General features: G+C 39.0%; 1 protein-coding gene across 1 annotated transcript in view; it reads right to left on the bottom strand.

Annotated features, from left to right (window-relative positions):
- Positions 1-7,178: 7,178 nt before the first annotated feature.
- The window catches only part of bmp5 (bone morphogenetic protein 5), an 11,271-nt gene continuing 5,756 nt past the window's right edge, over positions 7,179-12,693 (bottom strand). Inside the window, exons 3-7 of the mRNA XM_023408484.2 lie at positions 10,182-10,330; positions 9,599-9,796; positions 8,665-8,741; positions 8,410-8,520; positions 7,179-8,266 (exon numbers count right to left, since the gene is read on the bottom strand). Of these exons, the coding sequence (XP_023264252.1) occupies positions 8,117-8,266; positions 8,410-8,520; positions 8,665-8,741; positions 9,599-9,796; positions 10,182-10,330 (685 nt within the window). The 3' untranslated portion in view covers positions 7,179-8,116. The remainder of the gene's footprint in view (positions 8,267-8,409; positions 8,521-8,664; positions 8,742-9,598; positions 9,797-10,181; positions 10,331-12,693) is intronic.

Below are 12,693 nucleotides of genomic sequence, written 5' to 3'. Positions count from 1 at the left end.
ATTGATTTCCTGTGACCTAAACAGTTGAGGGCTTTCCATTGCCAGACGTGCCACTGCTGCCAATGTCAACTGCATGGTGTAATAAAATCCCTTGTTAAGCTAGGGCAACATTTACCAGAGAAAGAGCCATTCTTCTGAACCCAGATGTTAACAATAGAGGGGCTTAATGAAGTCCTAGCATTCAACCATCTCACCGCGCTAAACTGCTCTGTGATGAGAGACCTCTACCTCTCTCTCAGGGGAGGAGGGCGACTCATATGATCAGCCCTGAAAAGCCTTTTTTGTAGCAGACTTCAAGGTTGATGTCTATCAGTTGCCACCCCCTAAAATTTTAAATGCCTTTTGGTGTATTAGCTCTAATCACTTATTCATGTTCCTCCACAGAAAAGCAGCGCAGCAGCATTAATGATTGAATTTTGAAGACTAAAACTTTTAAACCTGATTTTTAATCTTTTATTTACCTTTTTACATTAAACCAAATAAGTGCTGATTATTGTTTCTGCCAAAAATCAATAAAGGCAATTTTCTGTTCTAGATATGTTCACCTGAAAATAATTATTTGTTCATTTGATATAATTTCATGGTTTTAGTGGTTTGTTGGGATTTCAATTCTTTTCAGACGTCTGTGCAGTGAACGCATCAGAGCTGTGTATACTGTGTGTAGAACCTTTTAAATAAATATGTTATGGAAACTATCTTTATTATATCACAAAGCAAGGTTTCAATCAATGATAACTGGATCAATCACTTAACCTTAACTGGCCTTTTAACATTTCTACTTTCAAGGAAACTCGGCAGCTACAGTTTATCTTGACAAATACCAGCTGCAGAGGGTCGCTTTAAAGATCTGGCCTTCAGGGGCTTTCCTGCTCTTAGGAATCAATAATGTAATACAGGTGAGTAAAAAACTTTCAAGTTTAAGACGGGAGATGTAAGAAGAGGAAAATTTGACAGTTCACTAGAAAACAGTACTTGGAAACACTTCATCTGACATCTGTGAGAAAACGAAAAAATTTTTTGATTAAAGATATCAGAGAGATATTAAAAACTGCGGTTGTGGTTTATAGCGAACACTGATAGATGAAGCACCTGTAATAACATTTTTCTTTAGTGCACACATTTACATGATATAAGAATAACACAAACTGTCAGATTACTTTTAATGTAGCGTGGTCTTACTTCCTTATTATTCAATCATCTGTAAGACGTAGCAATGTTGATGTTAGAGTGTCCACTCTAAAACTCTCTGCGGCACAGTTTGGCATTTGACACTCCAAATGGTGTATTTTTTGCATCACAACAGCATTAACAGATTTGCATGGTTCCAGACCTCAGAGATCACTGCAGAAATGTTCATTTTGTACAGTGGTTTAAATCAAGCAGAGTAATGGAGAAACACAAACTAGAAGTTCAGTCTATATCATGAGGTTACTAACAAATAGTGACGACTACACAAACATGAAGCTGTTTGTTATGAGATTAAAGTCTGTAAATGGACAATACTCTTCAGGTTTGTGTAGATTAGGCAAACAGATATGCCTTGACAGGAAAAAGGATGTCTCTGCTCTAGTTTGTGAGCCGTCTCCTGAGAACAATATATTTTACACATGAGGATTTTGGAGACCAAGCAGATGATGAATGCTTCAAAATATTAAATAAAATCAAACAGCCACAACATGTTTCTCCACTGGAAAACGTTGCGTATAAAAGAAAGGGACTATTCTCCTTTTTTTGTACTAAGAAAGAAACAGATGTGAAAAACAGCACTTTATAGAGTACAGGTTTCGGCATGGCATGAAAGAGGTTTAAAGCTCTCAGATATATACTGAAAACAAAGTGGGAGAAAGAAAACAGGAACCAGATTAAATCAATTTTCATCCTCCATCCGTCTTCAATTTCGACATCATGGATTGAACTGAACTGTAACAACAAAAGAGTCCTGGTGCTGAGCGAATAGCACATTATCATCACCCCTGAAAGCAATAATCATGACAGTCTTTCATACCCAGGGAAGATGGAAGGCTTTGACTGCTTGATGGTTTGTAATTGAAGCTGAATCATGCCTGAAAAACAGAAAAAAGTGGATACATACATTTATATATATATATTTAAAAAATTGCTCTTGTGTAAGGAAAGGCATCAATACCTCATCTCATTTCCATCATATTCAAGAGAAAAAATGGCCACCAACACTTTTTTTTTTTTAAATAAAATGTAAAGCCTTTATAAAAATAACAGCCTACCTTACAGTTTCTTCAGGAAGGCTCGTCGCTCTGAGCCAACTTTCCACAGCTCCCCTCAGAGACACCATGTGTGTTAAAGATTATCCTCGCAGTAATCACACCGCAGAGCGTCCCGTGGCTTTTAGTCACAAAAGCCACTGACCTGTGTGTTGGGTTTGTGTCCACACATGATCAAATACAGGACTGTTGAGCGCTGATTTATGAAATACAACTTCTCCTGCTTGATTACCCACCTCTTTAGAATGATGAACATTACATTTAATAAAGATTGAGATCAAAAACACACCTCCCAATCCTCGCCAGTTATTAATCAATAATCTTTCACCCCCGCATGCTACAGACTTCAGCTTTTTCCTCACAAAGTCAACAGCACTTTGTCACAGATATACTGTGCGTTCACAAGAAAGACTGTTTCTAAGCAGCCAGAAATTTATTGTGTAGATTTTTATATTGTACCGTAGAGGACTTCACGGCTGGATTACTGCTCCGGCTGGATCATAAAGCGCAGAGGTTTCCTTCGGCATGGCCGTATCCTTGGTGGGAGAAATTAAATTTCACAGCAAAATTTACAACAGCCAGTATTCACATGAACTGGGTTAAGTGGAGGGTGTTGACATCTCTATTTGCTCTCAAAATTGGAATAACAGCCTGTTTTGTTCATGATTTTATGGTGGCGTGAGACGGGACAGATGCAGTAAACATCAGCCCAATGAAGTCAAATTGAGTTTGCTCATGAAAGTATGATAACTGAGTTTACCAACACTTTTCAGATAACTTACTTTTAGCAGTATAAATGCCTTTTTCCACAAACTCAGACACCCACAGCGGCAAACACATTAAATGGGACTGTGGATGTGTCATCCTCCCAGCCTCCCACCTTTCTTCTAAAACTCAGCGTGTTGACCTTCTGATAGCCTTAAATATTATACATATTCATATTGATATACATATTCATTCTTAATCATGGACAACTCTGCTGTTGTGTGACATCTACCAAATTTATGAATCCACATTAGTTTCCATTATTATTATTAAACCCTTGGACAAACATAAGAGAGCCTTTAAATACCTTCCAAAAGCTATTGAATCAAGAGGCTGTAAAAGATGTGCTATTGTCTTTCTTTAATCAGCTGCAGAGAGGTTACTCAGACACGGTGGTAGCTGCAGTTCAGCTGAGCAAAGTAATACCTTCAATCTGCATTACAAACACAACTAGATTACCTTTAATTACCTTTGGCTACTACAGTGATTGGGATTAACTCAGAGTCGGTGCATTAAATTTAAAGACTTGGATCAAAATTGGCTTTTTCCGGGTGTTTTCATCTTAGAGACAACGGAGCAGCAGCTTTTAATAGAAAGCGTTTATCTTTATTGAATGAATTGTGTTTTTTTTTCTGTCTTGCTTTTGATCTTTCTTTATTAGTTCATAATTGTGCCCAGATATGCCCACGTTCTTCTGATGTGCCCTGTTTCGGTAGCATATTAAACATTGGTTTGAAGCTCAGTGATATAGTAAATCATCATGATTAATACAGGATAGAGACATCCTTGGCCTCAGAAACAGGTTAATATCCTGCGCATCTGCTTTGGTTTCTTCTTTTTCTTCTTTATTTTATGGCTTCTTTGACATAAATTGTACAATAGATGGGCGGCAGGAGGACATAACTAACCTGCACATGAAGAAGAGCACAGACATTGTTAGCATATCATGACATAAGCTTTTATTTCTACTGAAACAAACCCACAAAAGAATCTTAAAAGGCTCATGTCATTTTTTTCTGGATGTTTTTCTGGATTCTCTTGGAAAATATCTTTCATAAATGCTTCATGCAATAGAGAAAGAAGAAAATGGAAAGCCCAACCAGGATTTGCTTTAAGATCAACTGTGTGTAAATCCATTTTATAGCCTTATACAAAGCAAACAGAGGGTTTAAATTTATTAAATGTCAAATGCAGACTAAAAGCATGAGATCCCAAAACATAGAAAAATGATTTAAATGCACAGGTGCCACCTCTAATGGTAATGGGAAGTGACAGTTGAGTTCACAAACAGTCTGTTGTAACACTCAAGAACCCAAAACCCTCTGTTCTCCGGCTTGGGAAGCGAACGTGAATATGTGAATAACAAGCAAACATAACGGAGTCTCTGCGTTGCCCTCTGAGAGGACACATTCCTCACTGGTCCTGCTGCAGCCTTGTCATACCAAACAACATGTAAAAATGTGACCCATATGGTCTGCCTTTTCAAGAGGGACTGATTGAGCTGTATGGAAGTCATAGCCCACCCACAGAATACAAATAAGGAGAACCACATGTGGGGAGATGAATAAGGTAAACTGCACAACATTTTTATTAGATACAATTTCACTTGCCTTGTGGATGGACTGCAAGGTGAGACTTTGAAAATAAACTTTGAGCGACAGAAAGAAAAAGATCTCTGGTTAACACAGGGTAAATCCATGAAACATGGGAACCCCTAAACCAAACGAACAATAACTATTATGTTTTTGTAGTTGTAATAAATTGACCAAAAACGTGATCAAAGCATCACCATCTAACCCGCCAACGGTAGAGTTGACTGTACCAGAAACTCAGCGCGTTAATGAGAAGTCAACATTTAACCAGAGGCGTGTCTTTACAGTAGCTGGCCTAATAAACCCCTCTAAGACTCTGAACAAATGTTTAGTTCCATAGTTTGTGTAAAATCCAACTTTTCTTTCACGGACGTCTGACCACATTTGATTTTCATTTTAAACACAAATGTTCCCATTCAGAACACTTGTTTACAAAATGAATAACTACTCAAAATACTTTAAATACACTATAAATAAATCATCGAGGGGAAATTAAAGTCAGTGAAACCTTGCAGTAGTTTTCCCATACAAAATACGGAAAAGATACTACTTCCTTTTCAATATTTCTGTTGCATGCTTTCACATTATAAACTGTTGCTAATTCTCTGGAGTCAGCCTGAGTAGAACATGGATAACTGAGACATAACTGCATGAAAAGTGGGCTTTGATCATTATTGAAAAAGAACACAGAGTACAAAGTATTGCAGCTTCTGTGATACTCACATTGTTAGAGGTCGTCTCTGAGCGGCCTCCAAGCACGTACGTCCACCTCTGCCGGTGGTCTGACAAGATCAGTGGCTCCTAACAGCAGCCTTTTTGCTTTTGTTTTGCAGTATTTGTCAATGTATTTCCTGCTGCTGATGGTTTAGATTAGATTAAGAAATGACCTGAATCATCAAGCATTTGCAGGCAGCCGGTCCCGCCCGCTAAGAGCTTCAAGATGATCTCTCCTAACTAAATATATCACATTTTCTGAACATAAGAACATGTTCCTCACAGCCGCTCTCGTGGACGCGTCTGTTTTCTCAATCAGGTTAAGAGAATAAACATGTTTGTGGTAGAAAAAGAAAAAAAAAAAAAAAAAAAAAAAAAAAAATTTAATATCAGCACCTGGAATCACATCCTGATATTATGTAAGTGTGTTTATGTAAAGTGTGTTGTGACATATATATATATATATACACGATAAACCTGAGAGCGTGACGCATGAATAATGCACATAAAACCCTTTTACCGTGAAAAGTAAACTGTTGTGGGTTCTGACCTTTTTCCAGCTTTAAGTGGCCACTGGAAGTGCTGATCTGATGAATGTCAAGTCACCTCTGACTCACTGCAGGCTGTCTTTGACCGCGGGGGTCTCAGAGGAGAAGGGGCCAATATATTAATCTGCCCTGAGTATGGCAATTGTTACCCTTTCCTTTCATGTGGTGAGGAGGTTGCTGTCGAGAGGCCTGTGTAGTCTCAGGGAACTTAAATAGGAGCTCATTCATTGCAGCTCCTGCGTTACAGAAAAAGGAAGAAATGTAGTTGAATTGGAAAGAATCCATGATATTAAACAGTAGATGGGATTGTGAAGTGCTAGGAGTAATCATGCCAGGCAACAGGCCACAGGAATGCAAATCACCCCTCAAGCCAAGAGTTAAGTTAGCAGGTGGCCTCTTCTATTCACTGAATGTCAACACTCCTTTTAGATGCAGCCCACATAACATCTGGGCAGGCCGGCCACTGCTTTTAATTAAGTGAAATACAGTCACTCAATGTTCTGCCATGTCAGAGAAAAAAATGTTATAAAAGTGGGAAGGTGGGGGGAGAAAAAGTGCAACAGTACATATCCTGTGTTCAGCGAAGGTCAACACAGTTGTGTAAATAAATATTAATCCTTAACCTAATCCCTACATTTCCAAGACCATTGAAAATCTGTGCGTAACCAGAGTGCTTCTCTGGAAATAGCACGTTCCCTCTCACACTTCTCTGGAAGTTCTGCTTATCCCGAGTGAGGAGGGGAACAAAACAACTTGCTCCTTTTAGTTTAGTTTATGGTCTAAACTTTGTTTCCAGGGTTGAATCTTAGCTCTGAGGATGTGAGCGTACAGAATGCAAAGCAAGCAGAGGTGTGCCATACATATCACATAAATCATGTGATGGATAGTATCGTTCCCCCCCATAATCTGGAAGGGATTGGTTACAAAATGATATACCTTTCTCTGCTGGCAGCCTCGTGATAATCACCCTTTTTGGTCTGGAGGTCACAGCACTGCTTTGCTGCTAGCACTGTACCACTAGCATTACCACTCCCCGAGAGCATGTCAACAGGCTCCGTGGGTGGACCCCAGAGTTTATATCATACTTGTCAAACATTTATAAAGCCGAGACGGTAGTCCGGCAACAGAATGTAAAACATCCGCAGAGCTCCAAACAGAAATACGAAGGGACAACTTCAATTTAAAAAAGCTGGAGACTTTGCAGCTGGAGGAGGGGGAGGGGGGGGGTCCAAGATGAAATGCAGTTCTGCATGTAGTTGAGGGTGATGAATGGAGCAAGAAAAGCTGTGAGGTCAAGTAAAGGCAAAAGCAAAAGATAGTGGTTTTCAAGTGGTACATTTATTAAAATACACAACACTCTACATTGAGATATACTTTCCCCAAACAAGAACTAGAATTAGCATGGAGCAGCTATGACACAGAGGAACAGTGTTTATGGAAGGGATTTACATTAACATTGTGTGTAAAAAAAAAAAAAAGAAAAAGAAAAAGAGCTAAACTGTAAAGCATTCATAAGTGAACACTCAACATAATAAGAGTTTCATTCCAGACTGACACAATTCCCCCTCTGAGACCACGCTCACTTATAAAAGAAAACAAAACAAAAAGAAAAAAAATAGCTGACATGGAAAAGGTGAGGCAGTATCAGTGCTGAAAGACGGTGACAGCTTGAAAATAGCTTTGGGCAGTTTGGTTTATATTAGAGAACACTCACTGTTTTTCGTTTTCCAGTGATCCAATCTGATTACAGCCTGTTCAGACTGTGATGTTTGCGCTCATAGCATCATCTCGAGGTCTCTCTTGTTTATCAAATGTATTTTTGAAGCAGAATTTCGTGACATTATTCTGTCTAAATCAATCATTTCTAATTGTTGGAAACAAACACATCACAAAATTAGCCTTGAAGTAAAAAACACACACATTTCATATTGGAAAAGGGGGACAACAAGCAGAAGGGGAGGCGACCTTATGTATCATGATGACTCCAGTGAATAATTTAATCATAGTTATACAGACGTAACTAAGAGGGAGTATATGCCAACGGACACAAAAGTTATGAGATAACTGGCGTTAAAGTAAAATCATTTTTGTCCTAATCATTTAAATATCACAATATTCAGTGCTATTTTTTTTTTAAAAAAGAAAATAAATTAGGTAATAAAACTTTATATACATAATACTGTACATCACAGCACACCTGCAGCAGATGTGTTTTCCAGCGATTCCCATACCAGATAACATAAATTAAAGTTAGCCGCTAATGGCAACCACAAGACCTAACGACCATATTTCTGTATTTCTTGAGGATAACGTTTGAGCTGTCATCAAAGTAAAGTACTGATATTGCGTTGAGCTTGGTTGGGGCACAGCATGGCTTTGGCACATTGTCAGGAAACATTAAATGGACCTATAAATGAGAGCATGAAGTAGGTTTAAAAGAGGTGCGACTGCAGCGAGTTTCAAATGAGTCATAACCGCTAAGAACATTATGGAAGCTTAAAACATGACTTTATTTCAGGACACGTGTGATACACTCTAAAGGATACTCACCAGGGTTTGCACAATCGCATGATTTGTTGCGTTCATGTGTGCGTTGAGTGGAAACGAGCATTCACCGTCACAGTAGAAAGCAGCATAGCCCTCAGGTGCAATGATCCAATCCTTGACAAAAAAAAAAAGAGGACTTTTTGTTTTTCTTCATTTATGACACATATATCCGTTTCCTCAGTGTGACCACGTAAACTGAATTAAAGAAGTGTGTCATTCATTGCTATGTGCAAGAGACGTGAAATCAGTTTGCCTTACCTGCCAGCCCAAATCTCGAAAGCTGACATAAAGTTCATGCTTCTTACAGGCTTGCTTCTGTTCACTGGTGTTGTAATCTGAAAGTCAAGACAACACCTCTTTAGTTCTTGCCGTTCGCTTAACGCGGGAAGATAAACACAACATAGAAGTCTGTAAAACTCATGAGCAAATGCACTAAAAGCATATACAGTACTGTTCAAATATGCACTGTGGATCCCTACATTAATACGATGCTTGGAAATGTTTCCAATAAATCTTAAACTATTAGCAAAAAGTAAATGTTGTGCAAAATTTATTGCCTGTGGATCACAGATGTTGAAAAGCTGTAACTGTAGAGCTGCTGTGAATCATTAATTTATAAAACCGGGATGACAGTAATTCATCCATCAATGTGTTGGATTATTAATTATTCTTTGAAACTATTGATGATAAATGATTAATGAAATGTACAGCAGAGTGCATTACAGACGAAGCCACTAACCATAATACCTCTCAGGCACTCTGAGTACTAATGTATTCACAGCGTTGTTGCTGACCTGCAGAGCAGAAGTGAATCCTGAATGAAATCTCCTTTGTCTCCACGTAGAAAATGTGTTGTTTTTCTCCAGAGTAACATTTTAATAGAAAACGTTTTGAAGGAGCAAACAAAAGAACAATTTGTGGGCGGAAGTTATTGACAAGATTAAAAGTTCATTCCACCGCAAACCAATGGCAGACAGCCCACCACTGTGAACAGATGATCAAAATATAATTTCCAATATCAAGGCAATCTGGTCAGTAATTGTGGAGATATCTGGCTGCAGACGGTTACGCTGGTTAACTCTGACAAACGGATGGACCTGTCTGATGCATGTGGTTAAAATATATCCAGAGAAGAGATTTGATGTAAAAGAAATTATAGAAAAAATCTATCACATCGTAAAAGAGCACATACCTCCAGTTTTTGGCGCCCTAGATGATTCTTGCTGATTGGTGGATTTATTGCGATTGTGGTTCTTTTTCTTCCCACCAGCAGCTCTGACAGAGCGAAGTAACACCCCGCTGGCCTTGAAGAAAGCAACCAGGAAGGGCTGCTTGGACTGAGGCCCGTTCCTCCCAATGATTCCAGCAGATTTTATGTTGATACTTCGTCCTTTAAAAATCAGCAGGTAAATAAAGCTTTCAAAACAAAACTGAACAATGGATGGCTATTTTATTATACTATGAATGCTTTCAAGGTAATGCTGAAGTCCAGAATCTTAAATACAAAAACCGGATCAACCCATTAACCTTTTTAGAGGATTTGCGGCTGTTTATTGTTGATCAATAATCATCAATATCAAATGTACACGTCGCATTTGCCCTGAAGTCAATGAAAACACTAGTTTTGAATCACAATACAGACATTGTGCATCGTCTGAAAAGATGAACTTCCTGAACCTTTCTAGATTCCAAGAGTCTAAAATAAATCTGTGGAGGTACACAAGTGAAAGGAACAAATGTCATATTGATAGAAAGAAAAACAGAACTTCACTTGCCATCTACTGTCTCCACACAGAGCTGCAGGCCCAAGTTCTGCTGTGGGTTCATCACCCAGTGGTTACTGGTTGCCGTGATGTCAAACACCAGCCAGCCCCCATCCGACGCCTGGACCTTCTTGGAGTCGAGCAAGAACGTCTCTGCATCTCTGAAGTTAAGAGAATATAATGAAAAAAAAAAAAAAAACGAAAAAAAACCCCACATCTGTATTAAATAAATCGCAGTTAAAAAAGATGCACACTCAAACGGCCATGCAAGCTGCAGCTGCTATTACGCAACAAAAACATAAAGCATGTCTTCTGACTATTTAAAATATATCACTAGCCAGTGCAAATGACTTTAATATTTATCTGTGTGGGTATGTTGGTTTTCGAGATTATTACTGCTGCGTTTCAGACCGAACAGATGTTGCAATGAATGTGGTCACTTTACTGCTGCATTATGAACAAATTACAAAACCTCTGTGGTGGCTACAGTTTGTTAAATAAAAATGGGCTGTGCACCTTATTGCCGCATTGCTTTAATGGGACACAAAAGAGAAACCATATGCCTCTTTGGGGTATTTAGATTGAATCCAAGAGGTCTTAACCACTTAGACAAGAACAGATAAAGGAGGTATCACTGACTGATCACAAATGGATGCCTTAGCTCAAGCTCCGCGGCAGGAGCCAGAAACGGAGTGGCTTTTATTAGTTTCTTCATCTCTTTATCCTTTTGAAACCAAACATTCTTCTTCAAAAAGCCAGCGTATTGAAAACTGGTCATTTGGTGTGTAAAAGTAATTTGGTGATTTTTGTGTGCCAGCTTTGTAGCGGAGATAAAAAAAGAAAAAGCGCCGCTATTGCTGAAGAAGCTGTGACTTGTAATAAACTGCAGAGTTGTGTGGCCAACCGTGTGCCAAGTTTCAGCTTTTTGATGGGTACAAACTTTTTTTCAGGAGTTATGAATCTTGTGTATCAGGCCTTGTGTATTTTTAACATGAGTCTGACATAAGGCATCAATCAACCCTGAGTTGAAAAAGCCCCGCTTCGCAATTTGCATTGGATTCCTTTCAAGCAGCAGATCGGATAAGGCCTGTTCAGTTTTTGTGGTTACATGGTGCTGGTCGGAGAGAACCAAGATTTTTCCATGTGGCCTCGAGAGTTCAGGAGCTATTCATGTGTTTATTACAGGTGTAATAAAACTCAACCACACAAGGTTAATCCTTATGAGTGACTTCCTGCTGAACTTCCTCTTTGAAATGTACAGCATTAAGCTGACATCCTGTGATAATTTAGTTTCTGTAGGTAAGAATTTGTTTCTCTCACAGCCAGATCCAAGAGGAAAAATGTTTTTCCCGCCCCTTAATCTGTGATTAGTGGATGTACTGTTCCACAGAGGGCAAGTTTAACTGAGTGGAAACCAGGGATAGAGGTAACTAAGACCTTTTAGACGTTTTAGTCTCTTTTGAGTATGTTTCCTGCAAATTCTGTTCATATGCCGCTATTCTCCATTAGCAGTGTATGTTCAGTGGCAAAATCCAGTACAGGATGTTGATATAGTGGAGTGAAAGAAGGTTGGTGCGCAGTCAATTTAAAATGTGCCCTAAACTGTAGGTTTCAAATTCAGCCAAGAATTGGCTTTGCACATATTTTAGAGGAGAAGAAATGCATTCAACATGTTTGTTGGAGCTCAACGATAAACACACTGCACATTGGTGAGAAACAGTGAATGTAAACACAACTTTGCTTGTTTACAAAAACCCAACAGGGTACCTCTAACACCAGCATGTCCAGTTCAATCCCATACTCATACTAATCAGTGAGGATTGCTGCACTTAATCAACACTGGCTACAACCTTTACTTAACTCTAAGAAATAGATTTTTTGAAAAATATTGACAGGGACTGAGGATGCTGCTGCTAGTGCACATGGTCACCGCTTTAACTCACTAATGAAACCATGACTTTACTATATAGTTTAGCGCACAAGTAGATACTGTAGAAATACCTGACTGAAAGCTCTTGGCTGTGACTAGTTTGAGGATTAACACATTTTGTCTGATTTGTTAAGTAAACATAAAAGAATGTGCACGGCTTTACAAGCTGACAGTGCTATGAATATGAACTCATTAGGCCTTTTTTAAGTTGAGAAAAACCTTGAGAAAACTGTTCTAAAATCACATTTTCCAAGATTGCTTCTAAGATTTCTAGCACTGGGAAAGCGCTGCTCTTCTTTGTGAATACTGATTGAAGCATACGATTCCTCATGAAAACGTGTGTGAAAACTTAAACTGAGCCGTCTTCCCCTTTAAGATGGCAGAGTCCATTGACTTGGACCTTTTCAAAGCCCAGGAGGGCCATATCTCCCCTTCAATCACCCACACACATTTTTGGCAAGCAAATGTGGGCCCACTTTTAAGTACACCCTTGTGTATTCAGCTATGTCATGGTTTAAACTTCCGGAATATTGTTAAGACAGGCAGGTGGTGGGCATAACAGTGATCATGGGAGCACCCGAGGGAGGCACCCCC

Source organism: Seriola lalandi, unplaced genomic scaffold (genome assembly GCF_002814215.2).
Source record: "Seriola lalandi dorsalis isolate HSWRI2012SDOR001 ecotype SW California unplaced genomic scaffold, Sedor1 jcf7180002054364, whole genome shotgun sequence".
Taxonomy (NCBI): Eukaryota; Metazoa; Chordata; class Actinopteri; order Carangiformes; family Carangidae; genus Seriola; species Seriola lalandi.
This window is presented reverse-complemented; position numbering and strand designations above follow the sequence as displayed.